General features: G+C 40.7%; 1 protein-coding gene and 1 long non-coding RNA gene across 2 annotated transcripts in view; one reads left to right on the forward strand and one right to left on the reverse strand.

Moving 5' to 3' along the window:
* Positions 1–22,695, forward strand: part of osbpl3b (oxysterol binding protein-like 3b) — a 38,810-nt gene that overhangs the window by 13,723 nt on the left and 2,392 nt on the right. The window contains exons 2-20 of the mRNA XM_073484566.1: positions 1,568–1,719; positions 5,616–5,732; positions 6,412–6,465; positions 7,632–7,745; positions 7,991–8,155; positions 8,333–8,456; positions 10,371–10,474; positions 11,978–12,070; positions 12,152–12,311; positions 13,147–13,277; positions 15,059–15,196; positions 16,066–16,153; positions 16,287–16,531; positions 18,659–18,796; positions 18,897–18,960; positions 19,081–19,159; positions 19,292–19,436; positions 21,861–22,005; positions 22,087–22,213. Coding sequence (XP_073340667.1) covers positions 1,624–1,719; positions 5,616–5,732; positions 6,412–6,465; positions 7,632–7,745; positions 7,991–8,155; positions 8,333–8,456; positions 10,371–10,474; positions 11,978–12,070; positions 12,152–12,311; positions 13,147–13,277; positions 15,059–15,196; positions 16,066–16,153; positions 16,287–16,531; positions 18,659–18,796; positions 18,897–18,960; positions 19,081–19,159; positions 19,292–19,436; positions 21,861–22,005; positions 22,087–22,213 — 2,327 coding nt within the window. The 5' untranslated portion in view covers positions 1,568–1,623. The remainder of the gene's footprint in view (positions 1–1,567; positions 1,720–5,615; positions 5,733–6,411; positions 6,466–7,631; positions 7,746–7,990; positions 8,156–8,332; positions 8,457–10,370; positions 10,475–11,977; positions 12,071–12,151; positions 12,312–13,146; positions 13,278–15,058; positions 15,197–16,065; positions 16,154–16,286; positions 16,532–18,658; positions 18,797–18,896; positions 18,961–19,080; positions 19,160–19,291; positions 19,437–21,860; positions 22,006–22,086; positions 22,214–22,695) is intronic.
* On the reverse strand, positions 5,456–11,069 carry LOC141011412 (uncharacterized). The gene is made up of 4 exons (XR_012180332.1): positions 10,945–11,069; positions 10,394–10,492; positions 9,150–9,235; positions 5,456–5,693 (listed from the first exon to the last, which is right to left on the reverse strand). It is a non-coding gene; the product is annotated as an uncharacterized lncRNA (long non-coding RNA).

The raw sequence follows: 22,695 nt of genomic DNA on the forward strand, positions 1-22,695 counted from the left end.
GAATTTGGCTCCAGTTTTACATTGCTTTCGGTGTACTTACATTGAAATAGACACTGCTGGGAACAAGGACAACAGAAGAATGTTCACTGGACTGTACACCAGCATGTAAGAAGAAAATGTATATATAGTAAATTAAAATCACCAACATCATAAAAGTATAGGCGAAATAGTCCATATACAAATCAACTGTTTTGTGAGTTGTGAGTAAGTAGTGCAAAGACATCAGGCGTCAGCCAATATGTTTTTTTCAGGGCCGATACCAATACAGATTATTAATAATCAAGGAGACTGATACATTCATACATTTTCTGCTGCTTTATACTTCCACTCCACTACATTGAAGTTCACATTGTTCAGTGCTGATAGGCTGTTACTTGTGACGTCAGATGTTGTTGGCCGGATGTTGAGTGAGACCACAGAGTGGTGACTACAGACAGAGAGAGGATGCTGCATCATAATCAAAGTATTGCATTTTTACATCTATTTATTTTATCGGCAATTGGACACAAAAAACAAGAAAATCAAGAAGCAATAAGCGGGAAAATGAAATAATGTCGTTTATATTCCACTCTATATTTATATGAAGGCTGTGGGTACTTTGCAGATTAAGATTTAAGATAATCTTAGATGATCTCCCCAAAAGTGCCCACTTCAACATTAAATTTCTGCTCACATGTTAGTGCTTTTGTAATAATGTAATACTGTACAAAGAAAATGATATGGCTGAAACTATTGATTATCAGCATCAGGTGAGCATTTTCAAATATGTGTTGTGCATTTTGGCTCAATAAATGTCTTAAACTTTTAATCCATGTTGGAAATTCATTTTCTGTCCATCAACCACTCGATTAATTCATTTAGGCACTTTGAGACAACTCAAAGCTGTTTTACATCATAAGTATGTTTACTTTTGATACTCAGGGACATTTTTCTGATAACAGTTCTGCAGTTCAGTATTTGTGAAGGACTTTTGCTTGTATGTGATAGATCATAAGGGTTTATGATCTATCACATAACTTGTGATGAAAACCTCATTTCTGCAGGATCAGGGCACAAAAATAACAAAACATTCAAACATTAAGAGGGAAAAAAATCCCTTGTGAAAATGTCCAAAGGTAAAATTCACATCTGACGTACAGGAATACTTTTAGATTGCATTATTTCTACTTTTACTTCGGGTCTGGCGACATCTTCCAACACTGCTGGACGTGCATAGTGGGTGCTTTAGATTCATATGATCATAAAAAGCTGAATATCCATCACTGTCTTTAAGAATGAGATATGAATAATTTAAGACTGCGGTCTCTTCACTTGCAGACCAATTTATGTCCTCCAGTCGTGTCTGTCAATTTAGTTTGCTGATATTGAGATCTCTCCACTCTGCAGCTTTTCTCATTACATCCCATATTCTGCTACATCAAGATGGAAAAACTAATCACTCTAAATAACCTAATGCATTTTTCAGTGAGAGCCGGCTAAAAGGCTTTTAAAGGGCTTGCCTCTGAAAGCCTTCTCTCTCTCCACCCTCTCTTGTCCTGACCCCATCTCCACCCCTTTTTTCTCTCAGTAGAGGAATGGTCCTGGGACTCCAGCCGTAGCCTGCCCCAGCCAGTCTGCAGCGAGATGGGCTCAGAGGAGCGCAGTTCGGCCATGTCCCAGAAGATATCCTCCCTGTCACGCAGCAACAGCAGCTCCTCATCCAAACATGACAGCCGACAGGTAACACACACCAGCTGACCACACTTGTCGCACGTCATTAACGAACACCTGGCTACTGCATCATGCACTGTTTACTGGTTAGATAAGTGTCTGCGATCGCGTTACATCTACAGTTTGTTTTCAGAAGGGGTGAAGTTTGAACTTTTAGCTTCGGCGGATTCTTATTTTCTGATTATACCCTCTGAGTAAAACTGTCAGACCTCAGGGAATTTTCCTGTTTCATAAGAGGAGAGTGACCTGACTGTAAATGCCTTCACCACACAAACTTTTGCTGATAGATCCTGTGGTTTTCTCAGACGTCTTGGCTCTTTGTAAATGCAAGCCGCAGGAGACAGCGTCTTCTAAGCCTCTGTTTGCATTTTATATCTTCAGCAGCAAGAAATAAATGTGCCAACATGAGAAAGACTTTTTCTATTAGAGAAGTTCAGACTCAGACGCCTGCATTTCCTTTTTGTGCTCTGAATTGCTAAAATGCAATTTGGGAACAATTCCCTCAGAGGTAGCTCTCTCACACACAAATTAGTGAAGATACCCGCACCAAGAACAAGCTGTTTTTTTGCCTTGAGCGGTTATCTTTAGGCGGCACACTCATTAATTTTTCAATGCCGGCAACAGCTCTTTCATTTGGCTATTAAAGTAGTAAAGTTTTTCTTTGCCCACAGGACACACAGACAACAACGGTCCATCAACAACAAATACTGAAAAAGTGTTTTCCATTAGCACAGAACCAAAAATCATAGTTTCAACCCTCTTTAGCCTCAACATAACACACTGAAACATTAATTAACATTCCCTCAAAGAAAATCTAAGTCAGATGTGTGGTTTCAAATAAAAATGCCATGTCATTATTCACTCTAATAAACTTCAAAAGTCACTAATTGTTTCCGACATACACAGTGTGTTTTATACTAGACAGAGCGTACATTTGTATTTTTCTGTCTCATAATCAAGTGGTCAGTTAATTTTAAAGTATAGTTAGTACAGTTAGTTTTTAAAGTATTTCTCGATGAATTAAAGGAATTGTGTAACATTTTGCAAAATATGCATCTAACTTTCTTGCTGATAGCCATGAAACAATTAGCTTAGCATAGCATAAGACTGGAAACAGGGGGAGACAGTTAGCCTGGTTCAGACTGTAAGTGACTAATGAAAGGATATATAAATAGATTGTTTAATCTTTAAAAAACAAATGGCTGGCAGTTATTTCTTGGTTTGGTGCAGCAGGTTAACTAATGTCTAATGTCTCAGTGCCTCTCTCTGCTCCACTAACAGGAGTAACAGTAGCTACAACTCCAGCTCCACAGAGTGCCTTTAATATTTAGACATTTTTTTACTTCAAAACTTGGGTAATGATAACACATTCTTTTTGGTTTTGAAAGGATATGGCTCATTCTTGACACAAGCACTGCAGCAGGATGAACACCATGTTGAACAACTACCTACTTTCCACTAGCTGCTTATGCTGAGAGCTGTCCCTGTAAGCACACATGTCCTTTTGTCAGTTATGTCTCGTGACCTTGAAGAAAAGTGCTCGGGCAGTGTGTGACAATGACTCACTGTGTGATTGTGTCAGAGGGAGCTGTGACGGGCGCTGAGGGAGACTGCAGGAACAACCCACCAGCCACGCCCACTCCATCCGCTAACTCCCGTGGGTTTATTTTAGATGGCCTCACCTCCAGCATTCGGCCGCTCTGACTGATACAGTGTGTGTAGCCAGAGCTGTTCTATAGTACAGCAGTCAGGGACACACTGAGATAACAGACAGAGTCACCTCAAAACCTCTGCCAAGAACCCAGAGTCCCTCTGGGTTGGTGTGACGTGAATGTCATTTGAGTTTTTGTCCCACTTGGGTACAAATACTGCATTACTGACATAAATCATTTTAATAAACAAGTGGCTGCAGCTATTACTATCATTATCTGTTTATCTGTTGATTATTTGTTTCATTAGTTGATTCTCTTTTTTAAAATGGTCGAGGGTGCATCCTGGTGACCTCGTGGTTAAGATGCTAAACATACATCCAAGTTCCTGGGTTTTTCTCAGCTGGGGACCTTTGTTGTTTATGATAACCACCCATCTCTGACCTTATTTTCTGTCTATTTCTACACTTTAAAACACTTTAAAACGGTCATAAAGTCAAAAATAACAACAAAAACCTTCAAAATTGAAGCAGCAAATGATGTCTTGACTTCATAATAAGGGTCAATCTCTAAAGAAAATCAATCCAACATTCCAATCAGGTGTGACAAGTCATTGAAGTATAAAGATATTGGTTTATTACAACAAATGATATGTGTTAATGAAGTCTTGTCAGAAAGTCTTTGGCGCTTAGACTCTGCAGGGAGATTCTGAGAGCAGCTGAAAGAAAAATCCCCCCTAGAGTCGGGGCACTGGTGGTCGTGGTGGTTGATGACTCTGCTGAAAGGAAGTTTGCGGTGTAACCGTTTCCATCATTGGTGGGAGCCATCACTCTGTGTTGAAAAGCAGTGGGGACGTAAGGACTGAGGTGGAAAAAAAGACGTTTGAAATGCTCTCCAACATCTGCGTTTTAAAACAATGTAAAGAGGGGATCATATGAGGTCATGGTAGATAATTACAGCAGGAAAATAATTGCATTATGGCACATAAAGATCCATTTAATCTCATTTGTTAGATACAATTTTCATGGTGAAAAGTATTTTTAGTAGAGTTTTAACTAATTATTCTTTTAAAAAGTGATGAGGACAAAATTATTTATTTAAAAATGTGGTGGAGACAAAACCCCAGCTTCTCCAGTGTAAATGACACCTCTGCTTAACTAGCTTAACTTGAGTGTGTCCTTTTGCTGCTACTTCAGCCTTTATTTTATTGGCAATGAAATAAAATAAAACACAGATTCTGATGTGCTATTTATTAGATCTGATAATCGCCTAGCCTGATAATCGATCGACCTATAGTAGACGGTACATAAATCCATGTAGATATAATTTTTACTTTTACTTCTACTTTTGATGCTTAAGTACATTTAATATCAGACATTTTTACTCAAGTACTAGTTGTATGGGTAACATTAACTTTTATGTATTAGTACTATTTTAACACAAATTCTTTACGTTTATTCAAGTATGACTTTTCACAACACTGGCTCGGGCGTCCTCCTCCTCAGTGGTACCCAAATTCATTCTCATGGAAGTGTTCACTGGGCAGTTACACTGAAAAGGAGTTCTTCTCCAGGCGAGAACATGCACATTAGAGACTTCTCTGGAATCAGCTGGTCCACTTCCTGTTGGCTGCTGCTCCTTTTCTAATGATTGATAATGAGCAGTGGTATTTTTGGCTGATGTGAGTCATGTGATACTGCGATATCAAGTCTGGCCATTATATTAAAATTGCCTACCCGCCGAGCTGACAAATTGATTTTCTGACTAATTGTTTCATTGCTGATATAAACTAAAAGTGTTATAAACCAGCATGATGTGATATTCACCGTGTTGAGAAAGATGTTACAAAACCCCTCTGTTTATACTGTTTATGCTGCTTTCCTGGAATTTGCACTGCTGAAGTACACAACAGAGCTATCTGGATTAGTCTATGATGAAATATCATCTTAATCTCTGTATTTGCAGGGGATTTGGATTTTAATCCCAGTCGGGAAATGATTATTGTGAAGAGTGAGATTAGACAGGTAAGCTAATTTTGCAAATGGGACCGTGAGGTGAAAGTATTCTGTAAAGCCCGAACCTCAGAGGGCATTGAAACTCTCATCTCCCACGGCCGGCCACTGACTGGCTGGCCACAAATTACAGCATGCTTTTGACTTGACTCTTTTGTGCGCGTGATTCACATTATGTTCCCAAACCTCCCGGCAACTTTGATCTGCGCGTGAGTGTCTGCTCATAAACCATCTCTCCCCACAGGACAGCTGGGAAATAGTGGAGGGTCTGCGTGGAGGCTTCAGCAGCGTCCTGGAGCCGCAGAGACAGGAGGGCTTCATGCTGAAGAGGAGAAAGTGGCCCATGAAAGGCTGGCATAAGGTATAATCCAGCACCTGCGCTGTCCTTAAATGACCCACACCGCCTTACTCATCTCTCAGAGTGATAGACTTCATGACGTATTTTTAGACATCATTTCCATTTCCCGGTTTGACTCTACGCTTTCCAGGTTCCCTCTACAGAAAACCTGCTGACATGACTCATTTGTGTTTTAAACTAATTGAATGAGCTTATTCTGTAGATGATTTCACCCACAGAGGAGTCACATGTGACCAGGGTCAGTGCCTGTTCTTGCTCTGTCTAAAAGCTTTCACTGGGATGATACTGCCTCGATGTCTTGGTGTTCCCTCTCAGATGCATTAGCTGATGGCCTGTTGGTTAATAGAGCTGTATACATTTAGTATTGACTTACAGTCAGAGCTTCTCAGGTCTTTGTGCTTTCAACAGTCTGACTGTGGTGATGTACAGTGAGAGCACCAAGAATCACATTTAGCAAGACTTTCAGAGTGGGAAGATTGCAGCAGAGTGAGAGGAAGAGTAATAGAGTCAGACAAGAGCCCGGGATGACAAACATCTCAGTGCAGAGACATTAACATCATACATTAACAAGAGTCTGTCACAATCATAGCGTCACAGCAGTGACTTCAGACTTGCTGTCAGGGATGTTGCATATCATCCCGGCTGCATCTCATTCGCTCACTGTCCTCCCTTCTCTTCACAGAGATACTTTTTCTTGGACAAGGGCATCCTGAAGTATGCCAAGTGCAGCGCTGATGTGAGTACAAAAGCCTGCTGGCTGCATAAAGGACACTTAGAGTCTTTTGTAATGTTTTGTTGTACCGCTGGCTGTCTTCCCCAGGAGTATCTATATTTGCCTGTAGATACAAAAGGCCCCCATTCCCTCACAATGTCATTTATCATTGATAGGAAACACATGGAGCATTGTATCTGCCAGTATCACATAATTATATATCAGCCATGCAGAGGCTCCACTTTACGACAGCCTATTAGACCCATAGTAGGCTAAAACATTTTTTTACAGAGCCAGGGCAGGGGATAATATCCCCAGAAAAAAAGCTGAATTTCCAGGATAAAAACAATTTAATTTCCAGGAAAAAACACTTGAATATTCTCTGAGATTATAAAGTCATCAAACAGCATTTTGTCGAGGAACCACATTGCTTCACTTTGCAATGTTGAATCCACATCATCACATCACAGACGGCGCTGCATGGCATGAATTATGCTTTCAGTGGATGACCTAATCAAATTACACTTTGCAATTGGATTTTGCATTAAGGAAACACTCATGATGTTAGCCCAGCATCACCAGAATATCACATGACCATATCAAGACATTGCCCGTAGATGATAACCAGGGATATTCTTGCATCTGTCCATTGTGTTCTAGTTCCTAATGAACAAAATCTATCACCTCATCCAAATAGGTGTCTTGTTTTTTTTCTGAATAGTTCACATTCAAGTCTTTTCAAAGTCCGGATGCTTATGATAATGATAATATGGTTATTCTGGGCTATGATCATGAGTATTTTCCTGATTGCTAAATCTGATTGGGAAGTATAATTTGATCAGATCATCCACTGCAGGCATAATACACAGCAAGCAGCAATGTCTGTAGTGTGATGAGAGTTCATCCAGCCTTTCATTTACTTTAGAAAACATCAAAGTTTTTTTATTGTTAACTTATGACTTTAATCTTGGAAACTGGGAGGATTTTTTTCTCAGAACATTACCCCCTCCCCTGGCTTTTTCCTCTGCAATGCCCACAATTCAGCATAAGACTACTTAGCCAGGGCAAATAAAATTATTATAATTGCTGCTTCAAACACAGCATAGAGCATTTTAAAACTGAACAACATCCTGTTGCATTTGTATTATCTCCAGTCTAATATACTCACAACATTGTGTGTCGACTTGCAGATTGAAAAGGGGAAGCTACATGGCTGCATTGACGTGGGCCTCTCTGTCATGGCCATTAAGAAGAAAGCCAAGTGCATCGATCTCGATGCTGAGGAAAACATCTATCACCTGAAGGTAAAATGCCAGGCTAGCGAATAAAAGGCATCCCCCTCAGACTTCCTGGAAGTGAGGTAAAACATGGATCTACCCAGATTATTCCCTTCCCAGATTCCAACGTTAAATTAACTTTAAAATGACCTCATGTGCTGCACATGTGGGTGAGGGGGAATTACAGTACCTGTGTGTGTTTTTCCACCTTCACGCCTCCTCCACCTTACTTGTCCTTGTGTTGATTTCTGATTGTGGTATCTGCTATGTAGATTAAATCACAGGAGCTGTTTGATGAATGGGTGTCCAAACTGCGTCACCATCGGCTCTATCGGCAAAATGAAATTGCCATGTACCCTAACGAGAAGTCCTTCCACTATCCCCACTACCCCTCCCCCAACTCCCCGAGCCTGGCTGAGAGTGCTTCTATCCGAAAGGTATACCTGCGCGCTACACAGCACACTGTTCATCAAAACTGTGTGGTCTGTTTCTGCTCATGAATATCATTATTTTCTCTGCAACGTTTTCTATAGTCAGACCCCCTCCTAATGAAGAAATTTATCAAGAAAGCAGGTTGTTATTGAACTGACCTTTGGGTGTGTTTGCTACTGCAGTGCATGTCCATACGAAGGCAGTCCACAGTGCATTCTGCAGCATCTTTCCCTCTAAGCTTCAACAGCCAGGCCAAAGTAGCAGCCTGGCTCCAGTCATCTGACGACATGGACAAGTGCTCCAAAGGTGAGACACTCAGTCCGACCTGATGCATTTCTCACTCCTTTTGTTGATTTTACAACATTTTATGTGTAAAGCGCAGCAAAAGTGCCCTCTCGGAAGCCCTTGTGGTAGATAAAACATGATAAAATGCCCTCTATGTTGCTCCAATGTGCAAGAAAACGTGATAAAGCGCCGTCTAGGGTATCCTTCCAGTGGAGAAAATGAGATTCAAGATCCACATAAGTCGACCCAAACACTAGAAATGTATTTGCCCTCCATCACTAAATGGTTAAACTGTTCCCTATGTGTAGTTATATTTATTACTTACTATATCTGATCCATATAAAGAAACAGTTTTTAATCTTAGCCAGGGTTTGAACCTGTTTCTCAGGCACCATTCTGCCACTGAGTATCTACTTGATCATACATTTATAAACAGAAGTGGTTAGTGGTTTGCCACTCCTCAGTAGAACGTATAGTCTGATATCTAATTATATATTTCATGCCCCTCCCTTTTATGAAACACTTACAGAGGCAAGACTGAGGAGGGGGGTGAAAGTGACTTATCTGAACTAAATAAATCCATCAGGGAGGCTCCCCTCGACCTGACATCTGTTAAGGAGTTTTGTTGTAACTTCTGTAAGAAGAAGAGGATGACTTTTCTGTTCGTCCACCTGAGCCACTTGGTCTGTTAATACATTCATCTGTTTGACTCACCTTCTCCTCTTTATGAGGCAGACAGAGTTTGGAGTTGTTCTGGTTGCTTCCTACAGTCTGTTCAGGGAGTGGTTGATGAATCCGTCCTTATAATGATAATAATAATAATATTAACAATAAACCTTATTTCTATAGCACCTTTAAAAGCAAAGTTACAAGGTGCTTCACAGAATATAATAGCATACAGTACAAGAAAGACAAATTAGGCAAATGAAATGCAATAAAATTAGATGCTTCACAAAATACAATATCGGTGCAAAGAGCAGAAAGAAAAGTATAAATCACAGAGATCAGACAAAATATAAAAGAGCAAGATTAAGACTTTGAAAATACATTATGCAAACGCAAAGGCTTGTCTGTACAGGTGCGTTTTTAAAAGCTTTTTAAATTGTGGCACTGACTCAGCTGCTCTGATATTTAGTGGGAGTTAGTGTTGGAGCGAGAACCATAAAAGCACGATCCCCCTTTGTTTTCAGTCTGGCCTGAGGTACTGTAAACAGGATTTGGTTCTCTGATCTGAGGAGTCTTGGGGCAGAATAAGGGGTGAGTAGTTCTGAGATGTAAAGTTTTAGGGCTTTAAAAGTAATTAGTAAAATTTTGAATTGAATTCTGTAATGGATTGGTAACCAGTGTAATTCAGCCAGGACTGGGGTGATGTGCTCTCTGCTCCGAGTGTCAGTGAGGAGTCTGGCTGCTGCATTTTGTACTAACTGCAGGCGGGCAATTGCAGTGCTGTTTAGACAGGTGAATAATGAGTTACAGTAATTTGGACGGGAGAAAATGAGAGTGTGGATGAGTTGTTCAACTATGTTTCTGGGTAACATTGGTTTGAGGGTTTCTAGGTTTCTAGCTGACTGTGTTGTTTTTGTTGTTAGTGGTCCAAGGTGTTAGAAATATGATTTGGACCAATAACCAGTACTTCAGTCTTGTCTGTGTTCAGCTGTAAGAAGTTGGTGGACATTCAGTCCTTAATGGCAGCAAGGCAGCAGTGCAAAGAGACCAGGTTATTGTTTTTTTCAGGGTTGAATGAAACATTTATCTGAGAATCATCAGTATAGCAGTGGTAGGACACAGAAGTAAAATGGCGAATAACATGGCCAAGGAATCTGACCAATCCTTACTGGCCATACACCAGTACATTAAATGTCTGTTTACTTTTCACTTTCTTCCTACCTCTTAATCTTATTATCTCAGTGTGGATTTTTTTCCTGCTCTCCACAGATTTGTCAGTCTGTGAGGCCTACCTGCTGGATCTCAGTCATCTGCTTCAGAGTATGGAAGTCCTCCACCGTACCTATTCTGCTCCATCTATCCAAGCGCTGCAGGTTTGTTTTTCCTTTCACCTTAAATGGAAATTTAGAACATTTTAAACTTGGGCCCTATTATTTTAGTATCTAAATGACAAGTCCATCCAGAAGTTTCACCTCAGCCTACAGCCACGACATGGACTGCAGTGGCTGAAATATAATCAACCTAAGATTCCTTTACAGGCTGTGACAAGCTGAGATTGTTATTTTAAGTGTCTGACAACACAGCGGAAAATAACTCTGCAGGGACAGACCTTTGTGGTAAAAAGTAAAATCCTTTAAGAACAGCTTCTATGTCGCTCTCGCCAAATCCACCAGACTCCATTTAAAGATACAGTAATTTTATTTTCATGAAACAGACTTCATTCAGACTAGAACGAAACAAAATAAAACTGAACAAAACTGTCGTGGTTCATCTTTCCACTGTTGCAATAATCACCAACTGTGGTTTTGTCTAAATGTGAAAATACTCTACACTGGTGACTGACCTCTCTTGCTCCTTTCCTGATGTTTTCACATGTAGCGCTGTGAATTCTCTAATCGAAACTAGAGTTGGTTATTGCTGGATATGTCATGGTCCCGTCATTTAAGATCATTGTATGTGTTTTCTGGGTTTTTGTGGTGTCTTCTGCTCTGTGTCTTTGTGCTCCTCCACAGTCTGCTTTCCTTCCACACTGGTCCTGCATTTGTTTCATTAGCCCTTCCCTGTTCCTAGTGTTTTTCCTCTCATTACCCTCACCTGTGTGTCTCTGCCTCACTCCACCTGCACCTCATCCCCTCGTTAGTTTAGTTTGTATTTAAGTCTGGTCTGTAGTTCAGTGTTTGTTGAGTCATCTGTTACATTTCCCTGGTGCTGCCGTTTGCCTGTTCCTTGTGTTGCCGTTTATCCTGAATTAAATCTTCATCCGTTGAGACTCCTGCCTGCTGTCTCCTGCCTGCTGTCTAAAGACGATCCAAAGACTACTTACTCTTTAACACAAAGGTCTATCTCTGTAGGGATCCTTTCTGTAATGTTGTTGGACACTTACAATAACAACCAGCGCCTGTCAGTGGCAAAAGAAGCACCTTAAGTGGACGTACTTTGATGGTCGAAGCTGCGCTCAATGATTAAACTGCAGCCATTGCAGCCCATGTCATGACTGCAGGCTGAGGCGATGTACTAGTATGATTCAAAAACTTTTTGTACTATTTACATACCAAAATATATATAATAATATATTCAAAATACTGTAATTCTCCTTTAAAATGCAGAGCAGGTTTGTTCTTTGTAACTGAAATTCCAGCTTAAGTCTGAGAAACTTTGTTGTGTATTAATCTAATCGCACCCAAAATAACTTATGACTCGGAATGTTATGCTAAGTAGCTTGTCTTGTTACGTCTTTTATCATTTCTCTCCACCAATATCTTTTGTCGCCCTGCTACTAAATATAGAAGCATTGCATCCTCACCGCCGGTGATGAAACAAAAAATCCTATAAAAAGCCTTTCCTAAAATAAAAACTGCTTTTTCTATGTTCACTAGGCATCTACATTTGACAGCCCCAAGAAGGAGAAGAGACTTCCAAGGAAATGGCGAACCAAAAACTACAACAAAGATGTCAAAACAACTCTGCAGGTCATCAGCGTGACAATTAGATGAGATCATCTTTTTAATATATAAGTCCCTCCAAGCTCTACTCCTCCTGTTCTACTGTAGGTACCCAGCTGCATCTCCTCCGGCGCTATCCGCCTCCACGCCTCCAACCCCAACCTCTCCACCGCTGCGCTCGGCAATGACAAGGTCGACCCTGAATCCCTGGATTCTGCGTTTGACGTGGCGAAGCTGCAGGAGGACTTCTGTCGTGTTGCCACTAACTGTGAGTGGAAGATTATGAACTGCTTGTTTAAATTTGCAGTTAGTATGAGTCATTCAGGATTTTGAGGATATGTTTTTGGGAAGTGAGAGAAACTCCACAAGTGCACCGTTTTCAGAGGCCTCAGTTCTTCTAATGAATCTGCCTGCCTGCGGTCTTATTTGCAAGTAAAATAGTACTGGCATGGTGTTGTTATTTATATAGACATGACAATGATGCAGCCGTGGCAGCTGTTAATTACTGATAAACTGTTTGCCTCAGTTTTAATTCATTAGGATTCTGGTGATGTGCCCTGAGCGAGAAGTTAACATTGTCTAAACCACAAAATACGCGTCATGATTAATTTCCCGCCACTCCTCATTAAAATGCACATTCAGATACCTGATGCTTGACTCGACATGGCTTAATGAGAATGATGTGTGTTTTTACATCACGCTTCACGCTTCTATTCTGTAAAAATGGGTTTAGGGTTGCTCTGGGGAACAGCTCCCGATTCTGTTTCACATTTAAATCACCAAATGTATGCAAGTTCGAAATGATGAAGCAAAGGATGTGTGTTGGGCTTAATCGGACACATTAATGCATCAGTCTTATCGGCTCCCTCAATAATGTCGCTCCCCAAGCACCAATTATGAAGTGCATGTAAAAATGACAGTCATAAAACAAAGTCTGCTGCTTGCCGAGTGATCGGAGATAATCAAAATTTCACACTTGTTGCATTTTCATTAGAAGCGTGGCGTGATGGACTGTCACTTGATCTCCTGTGACTGGAGCAGCATCGCTCTGAACTGAATACAAATTGGTTTGCAGTTAAAGCGCTCCTCTTTTCCTCTTCTAGTGCACACGACCATGAAGTCAGCCCTGAGTTCCCTGACATCCGAGAGAGAGAGGTTAAAACAATGTCTGGACCACGAGACGTGTCCCCCTACCTCACCACAGGTGGTCGGTTTGAAGAACGCACTGGCGACGGTACGTGAGACGACACACACTCAGACCGTAGTAGAAATAAGTTAGGTTGTACACTTTCTTTCAGCACTCCTGTCAGATGTAGAGTCCTCCCACCGCTTGTCATTCGTGACACATTGGCAAGCATCTTGGAGGGATTACTATGTGCGATGTCTGCCCACCTGAACCGTGCTCAACAGTTCCTGTGGCGGCTGCCTCCCACCCGGAGGCCTTTTCTATTTTCCGTCTTTTAGTTACACTCATTCATTGTCAGGCTGACTTCTTCTTTCGCCACAGTTTGAACTTCTGTCCTCTCTACGCCTACACATTTCTTTGACTTCATATGCCCTGCTGGGTGTTAGCTTTCCTTCCTGATTACTCAGCTTCTACCTACTCTACCTCACATAGAGGCAGTAATGGGTGAGTAATATAGTTTGGACTCCAGTGGCTTCCTGTCTGATGTCTGCATTGATAAGACACATACACATGACTCTAAAGTGCATGTTAACAGCCTGATTTTGAGACCGTTTAGCTGAGGAGGAAACACATTTCAGAGATGGAGTTTGTTCAGTTCAGTTATTGGTTGGCTGTGTGCTATAAACAATGTTTACGCTGGTTATTTTTCCAGGCTTTAGCCCACAACTCTGAGCTGAGAGAGCGCCTGTGCAAGATTCACGCCGAGTCCCACATCGTAGAGCCCACACTAATAAATCTCCCTGCCCCTGCGCAGGTGGGTGTGGGAATGCAGTGACTGTACACCCCCCACCCCCAACTCCCCCCCTCAACGCCATCTTGATGATTATTATTATCTCTGTCTTTTTATTTCCCTGCCTACCCAGTCTAGAATTTGCCACAGAATGAATGAGCTGTCCTTGTTGCTCTCCTCTCACCCCCTCACTCGACACAATTGGTTTTATAATGACGACTAAGAAAAAAGTGGAGGTAAATTTCAGGGAATGCCGCCTCCTCACATAAGTTGTGTTCCCAGTGTTTGACGTGAGGCGGTGCTTCCTCTCAGTCCTGTGGTCGTGCATGTCTCACCATCACACGGCTCGGGGGAAGACCGCTAACTACCTGCCACATTATCGTCTCCTAAAGGAAGCTCTTTGCTCGCGCAATCAGATTTGCTGACCGGAGAGCGTGAGCTGATCTGTTTAATCTCGTCCCTGGAAATTTGTCAAACACACACACAGTGCAAAAATAATGCGCCTCCTCAGGGATTACCTCCTGGCTAATTAATCAGCTGCAGAAGCGACAAAAGGATGGAGGGTTCTGTGGAAAATACTACATGGTTTTGAGTTATATGAGTCCCTTTTTGAATATGCATCCTGTTTTGTGTCTTCAACCTGTCAGACAGAATTTGCAAAATTGCTTAAGAGTGGGTGTGCACACTTGTTGCAAAACTGCACTTCTGACTGGCTGTTGATAATTGATAGAGTAATATATTGTCATACAGTCTCAAGAAATAAGTTTCATTGATGCAACATATAACAAAAATTATAGTAAAATTGGCTGCTGTGTATAAAAAAGACTCTCTGGGCACTTTGTTGGATAATGGTAGTATGTATTTTTACAGTTACTTCCCCCTCCAGTAGCATTCACATTATAACACTATTTTATATTAAAGATGGCTGTCTTTCAATATATTGCACATCAAAAATGTTGTGTTTTGTAATGATTCCTCATTATCCACAAATTGTGAACATGTTGTATTCTGAATTACCCAGTAATTGTCACCCCTCCTCGCTGCGGTGATGTTGCCCTTTTCCCTGCACTTAATTATAGCCGTGAACACTGTCTCCTAGAAACAGGATTCTGTTGATGATTCCCGTCCCCTCGTTCACCAAGTGTCCAATGAGAGCAGAGCTTCAATCACCGAGTCTTTGTCTGAGTTCTTCGACGCACAAGAAGTTCTGTTGTCTGCCAGTTCCTCTGAAAACGAGGTAAGTGTGAGCTCTGAACTGTCGCCATCAAGCGTTGTACTGCGAATCAGGCTGATAATCAGAATTGTTATTACTTTTGATGCTAATTAGCTGTCTTTACAACCCAAAAAATGAATCAAGACAGTTGAGATCAAAGGGACAGTTCACCCGAAGATCAGAAATACATATTTTCACTCTTTCTTGCAGAGCTATTTATCCATTTAGATTGTTTTGGTGTGAGTTGCTGAGTTTTGGAGATATCTTCTTTGGCTTGAATATAATGGAATTAGATGGCACTCAGTTTTTAGTGCTCAAAGTGGAAAAAAAATTAAATTTGAAAAAACTTAACAGCAGTGTCTCTTTCCAGAAATCGTGACCCCCTTTACTCAAAAAAATCAACACACATTCTTGTGAGCAGTTTCATGTAGGAACTATTTTCTTTCTACCAAACTACGCCCACCAACCATATCACGTATCATATTCAGATATCTCCATTTATTGCTGATCACCTGATATTTTTAATCCAATCTGTCTGCAAAATCTTTTAACCTTAACTTCACATCATCTTAAAGTCTTAAAGCTTAGTTTTTATTGATTGTGTCATAAAACAAGTCCGCCCTCTCCTCTTCCTCCACTGTTCATGCAGCATGCCTGATCTGATGGCAGCTGGAGCGGAAGAAATATGAAAATGAAAGTTAATTACTTTAATCTAAAAATACAGCAAGGTGCAAATTTGCCACAAGGTCCTGAGGGACCATTCATCTCCAGCACATTAGATCTGCTGCTGATGTGACAGGATGTTGAAAGAGACCTGCCCGGTCCCCTCCTGCAGGTGGTATTAAAAATGTATCTTTTATCTATTAGCTAAAGTTTTGGATGTTTATTTTTAGGCATCAGAGGATGACTCATACATCAGTGACGTCAGTGACAACATTTCCATGGACAACTTCAGCAACGAGAGTGAGAGACAAAATTCAGGTAAACTATGGGACAAAGAGCTCAACAGTTATTGCGATTTCATGATTTACTTAATTTCCATATTTGTTAGTAGCATTCAGCACACAAAGAACCTTCAGTGTCTTACCTGACCTCTTACACCATCTGGTCCCAGGCTCTGTGGACGAGGGCACTGTCCTTTGTCAGCGTAGATCCTGCCTGCCCTCGCCGAGCCCCAACAACAGCACCATCAGCCTGTGGAACATCCTCCGGAACAACATCGGCAAGGACCTCTCCAAAGTGACGATGCCTGTGCAACTTAATGAGCCGCTCAACACCCTCCAGAGACTGTGTGAGGAGCTGGAGTACAGCGAACTGCTAGACAGGGCTGCAGTCACACAGGACCCTTTTGAACGTATGGTGAGATGGAAAAATTCACAGTTTGAGTGTGTGGGCTGAGTCTTTTGTTTTTCGCAGATCACATGTTCACTTTTCAGCAGTTAATGGGTCTCCTCTGACAGAAGCAGACGCCGTTGGTGAGGCAAGGGCGGCAAGCTCTGCGAAAGTTTTAAGATTCGTTAAAACAGAAAAGTTTTTTAAGTGGATTTCATCGCAGCTTTCATTACATCCCTGATGAGAGAGAGCCAAGTTTTAACTGAAGAGTTCATGCTACTTGTGCTTGTGAGGATGTCCAATTTAAATCAGAAAACTGTATTTCAGGGGTTGTCGCAAAGAAATAAAATAAAAGTACTGGCTTAGTTTTCTTACTTTTATTAAAGGAATAGTCCGACATTTTGGGAAGTATGCTCACCCATTTGTAGAGAGTTAGATGAGAACATTGATGCCATATGTGTCAGGAGCCAGGAGACGCTTAGCTTACCATAAAGGCTGGAAACAGCTGGCCTGTCTTTCTCCAAAGTGGAAAAAATCCACCTACCAGCAGCTCTAAAGCTGATTAATGAACATGTATTAACAGATTTTATTTAACATTGGATAGAACCAGTCTAGCTGTTTTCAGTCTTATGGTAAGTTAAGCTAATGATCTGCTGGCTCTAGCTTCATATTTACCACAAAGACATGAAAGTGGTATTAATCTTGCCTTTTAACTCCTCTTAACATATTTCCCAAAATTCTCACACTACCCCCTTAACTGCAATGTTAGAAGCTAGAAAAGTCCATCAACAAAAAAGCATGTTTTACAAGCAGAAACTGACAGTTACAGCTGGACGAGGCAGATTTAAGTGACTGTCAAGTTGTAGGAGCCAGGAATTATCCATGACTTGTTCCTGGCTGTTATTCCTCTAGACCACTCTCGCAGCCTGCTGGCAGATAATGTCCAGTCAGTGCTGGAGCTTGTGCCAGCCTTGCTTTTTACACCTCATGTGGAAGAAACCTTATCTGTCTGTAGATTTCCAGCAGGAATATGGCTTTCACTTTTGCCTTAACTGACTTTGGAGTGATGGAATCTCTTGGTTCAGATTTGTTCATTTTGTGTGGGAGGTGTGGAGTACATAGACTGTATCATAATAAATAGAGGACGGAGCCACTGTGACCAATCACTTGTTTTGTTTTTTATATGTACCGGAAGTGACCATATTTGGATGAGGGTGGAGCCTTGGAGGATATTCTGATTGGTTCTGAATGATAACCCAAGGACACTGTGGTAGCAACTTGTCAATCAAAAGGCAGCCATGCCCTAAAGCATATCATTCTTAGTTTATAAAATGAACGTCATGCTGTGCTGTGGAAGACTTGAACTTAGCGATTGCGTTCATAAACTAATCAGGAAACTGTTTCCTCAGGTAATAAATCAAGCAAGAAGCAAGGTCATTTTCTCATAAGCTTACATACAGACTACCAGTGGAGTCGCCCCCTGCTGGCCATTAGAAAGAATGCAAGTTTAAGGGTCTTCCACCTTGTCTTTACTGTTAAGACACGGACGCGCCGTCCACTTATACAGGGAAAATTTGCACTATAGAGTTTTATAAACTGCAGCTGAAGTCGGAGGCAGCTTCAGTCTGTGGCCTCAAGTTATAAAATGGAAGTAATTATCAGTGCTCTCCTGGCTCAGTGCAACTATTACAGGAGTATTCAGCCAATTACTCTGCTCATTACAGTGAAATGGAGAGGAAATTAGAACTGCTGAGGATCAGGCTGGATATGACACACATTATGAACCAATGATATGTGGTACTTTAAATTGATATAGCCCAGAAAGGTCAATGTTGTGATTGTCTCAAGGATTTGTTTTTTAATTTTATGTGTCCATTATTCCCATTATATTATCATAAAAATTCAACTCAATGCCTTCAACAATAAGGCACACAAAAAAATACACCAGTGATAAAATATAAGGTTTAAACCAATGACAATGATGGTATTACTTCAAATTTAAAGCCGTATTAAAAATACAGGTCTTTAGCTTTCTATTTTAATATCCAGAGCTCCACAGTTTAGGGGCATAAAAACAGATGGCACTCACTCTGATACTCTTATGGGACACGTAACAAAAAACACTACTAACTGTATTGATTTTTCTTTGTGCAGGTATACATAGCTACATTCGTTGTATCAGGCTATGCATCCAGCCACTGCAGGACCGGGGGAAAGCCTTTCAACCCCGTCCTAGGAGAGACATACGAATGTGACCGGCCAGATAAAGGATTTCGATTTGTTGCAGAGCAGGTATGAATTCTGATGCCTGCGCTATCGACAATTCAACGGTCACAGTATTCTGAGTATTGATTCACTAACCCAGCTGTTTGTTTCCTTTTGACATCGTCAGGTCAGCCATCACCCACCGATCTCAGCTTGCCATGCAGAGTCTAAAAACTTCATCTTCTGGCAAGGTAGTGAAATATGGAAATTTGCTCGATCCATTGTCAGCATCTAAAGATTAAAATTGTGGCTGGTTGTCTGAGATGAATATAAATGTGTGAAATGATTTTTCTTGATTGATTTTTTTGTAGATGTGAGGTGTAAGAACAAGTTCTGGGGAAAGTCAATGGAGATTGTTCCTGTCGGTACCACTCACGTCACTCTGCCAGGGTGAGTCTCTACTGCCTCATTCATCCTTCAGACTGTACACACACACAGACTGTATAAACAAGTGACAATTCAGAAACAACATCTACAGATGTGAAGTTAAAAGGACAGTTGTTTTTTTATCCCCTTTTCTAGAATTGGAGACCACTATGAATGGAACAAGGTGACGTCCTGCATCCACAACATTCTCAGTGGGCAGCGTTGGATTGAGCACTACGGAGAGATCTCCATCAGAAACACCAGCAGTGATATTTGTCAGTGCAAGATCACTTTTGTTAAGGTGAGGCTAACACGTAAAAAAAGAGTTATATTTAGTAGCTGTATGCTGCTGCAGACACCTTAGTTACCACGAGCAACAACTTCTTCTTATGTAGCGTTCAGTCTTTAAGGACACTGATCATTCTGCTAAAAGGGAGGGCTATGCAATTGAGCTACACAAGACTTGCATTTACATTTCTCATGACAAATAGATTCTTTATTATCTTACAGGGAGGTTATGTTTTCAGTTTGATTTGTATGTCTGTCAGCAGAATTACAGAAAAACTATTTTTTCACTTGCATTAACATTGTGAGATAAGGCATTAATAAATAAATAAATGCCATACATCTTAAAATCCATTTCAGTAGTGCAGAACAAGGCCAGTTGTAGAAATACAATGACTCCCTTTTACAATCCACATTCACAGATACCAGTAACCCTGTGGGGCAACATAGTTGCTCAAACTTCATCCAGAAAGCAGTTGTTATGGAACATTTGGGGAGAGTGGTTTCATGGGTGAACTGGCACAATTGTAACATTACGAGAATTGTAATATCGGTTTTCCCAAACTAAGGTGTGGCTATGGAATTGTAAATAAGCACATGTCATGCAACTCATTATAATCTCAATCACATCCAAATGTGCAATGTCTGCAATAAACTTCTCCAGAGAGATTAAGGAAAAATGTTCAAACTTTGCTGAGATAATGAGGCTTCAGCAAGGCACAACCACATGTTGACATCCCGCACACAAATGTAATATAAGTACATATTTGTAATTCCCATATCTGAAATATGTTTACATGTAAGTAATATTGGAACAGTTTTCTTAAATTGACATATATGCCTAATATAAATATCATTAAGACACACCTTTTTAACTGATGAAAACACTCAGTTTCACACAGGCAGGATGTCACTAACTGTGTGAATGACTTAACTCAAGGTGCAGATATGTATTTTACCACAACCGTAACTATAATTTATCAGAAAGATTTGTGGTGAACATCAACACTCATTACTGCAGAACGGGTAACATTTGTGGTGATGTCGAACACATTTAAACACAGTTTACTCCAGTTTATGGCCTCAAACACATCATCTCAAAGCATGCTGGGAAAGTTCTCCCAAAAAACGCTACATGTATGAATCATGTATATAATGTTAACATGTACGACCACGGCATAGAATACTAGAGAACAATTCAACATATAGACATTTTTCATGTACATATACAAACTTTACTGTGAGTATTTCATGTATGTTATAAACCTGTATCTCCATACAGTATACCCAGAGGATGTATGTATGTAATAATCATATATTGCCTTATAGGTAACATAGATGGCAGCATCACTCTTGATATAGGAGCATATTTTATGTCATATATTACATTTGCCGGATAGATGGGATGATTTTAATATTTTTGTTAATACAGCCAGACATATATGGTGATTGTGACTGCAGATTAGCATATCACAGAAAAGTGGACTATTGGCCTTGGTAAAGGTCTGCACTCTCTGAGAGCTCTTCTAGTTTTGTAAATGTGACACTTGAAGCTCAATTATGCTTAAACACTAGTTTAATGTAGGGTTTGTAATGCATTATCAGGCAGGGACCAACTGTCAGGGTGAAGGGAAGCTTTGCACTGGAAGTATCTTTTGTTAGATCATAAAATTAAAATTTTTATTTCACTATCAGCAAACGCACTGGCTCTGGAAACATGTTAAAAAAAATACATGGTAGCCAAAGTAGATCAATAACAGTCATATTTTTAAGAATTGCACTGTTGTTACACCCACTACTTAAGATACCAGGGAACCTTGCTTGGATTGACGTAACACCTGCATACCACTTCTCGTCAAGTATAAACAATAAATAACATAGTGATACATAAGCCGTAGTATTTAAGTATATTCTTCATACACTAGTGCTCTCTTTCTCTCACTTTATGTTTGTGTTGCTAGACATTTCTCTGTGAACCCCAGGGCAGAGTTGATACAAAAAACAACCTCCAAGCAGAAAAAAAGTCGTGTTTCAATTTGTATGAGTCACCCACAGCCATAGTAAACACTGTAATCGCTTCATTAGTCCATAACCCCTTGACACAGATGGTACTGTTCACCTGCATGCCAGCGAGAACCCCTTGATGTGTTCAGTGTTTGATGTATGGAAGCCTTTACTGAGAGGAGAAGGTTAATTGCTTTAGCGTGTGCCCATTTGAAGGACCTCCTGAAGCTGTGCAGGATATCAAGTCAAGACATGTCAGAAGTCATTATGCATTCTCATCTCTCATTAAACTCAGCAGCCCGGCAACACACACCGGGGCTCTGGAGGGATTACGCCACAGCAACATCTGCTGACTGCAAGAGGGCACTATCATGATCTCACGATGATGAAAAGCTCCTTTCTGTTGTTTAATATTATGTTTTTATGTCTCTTACAGGCCAAGTACTGGAATTCAAGTGTGAATGAGGTGGAGGGAGCTATCACGGATAGTAAAGGGAAGGTCATCCACAAACTCTTTGGAAAGTGGCATGAAGCCGTTTACTGTGGAGACCCGCCCTCGGCAACCTGCATCTGGAGAGCAAGTATGTCGAGTTTCTTTTGTGAAAATGATTTTTTTTACTCATTGCCGTGTCTGATGCAGTTGATGTTTGTGTGCTATGTAGATGCGATGCCAGTGGACCATGAGCAGTACTATGGTTTCACCAAGTTTGCGATTGAACTGAATGAGCTGTACCCATCGTTAAAACTGCTGCTACCACCCACGGATACCAGACTACGTGTGGACCAAAGGTACGAGAACAATACTCAATCAACAATACTCTCTCAGCCAAAACAATGAAAACAAAAGGGTGTAGTATGATGACGTTGTGAAGTAGTGTGGGATCATGGGAGTTGTTGTCTTCACTGCTAAACAGCCACAATTGCAGATGAAAATAAATCTGATGTGACTCAAGCAGAAATGTTCACAGACGAGGGAATGGTTTAAAGGTGCACTATGTAAGTAAAATTCAAAATGTAACCAAAATTATCAACAGAGAGTGAAGAAATAAAAGTGTTAATGTAATGTTAAAGAGGTTTCTGTATTGTGTTGCAGAGATATCTAGTGAGGTTAGCATGATAACAAGCTTGCCCGCGCCTGCTCTGGTACTCTGGTATGATGCCTTTGTTTGGCCTGATTTCTTCAAAGTCATGTCGGGTTGAAAGTTTTGGAGAAACCTTTAGATTTCACAGAATTGTTGTAGACATCTGATGTAAAACCCAGCTCCTTGTGA

The sequence above is a fragment of the Pagrus major genome, chromosome 17, assembly GCF_040436345.1.
Source record: "Pagrus major chromosome 17, Pma_NU_1.0".
Taxonomy (NCBI): domain Eukaryota; kingdom Metazoa; phylum Chordata; class Actinopteri; order Spariformes; family Sparidae; genus Pagrus; species Pagrus major.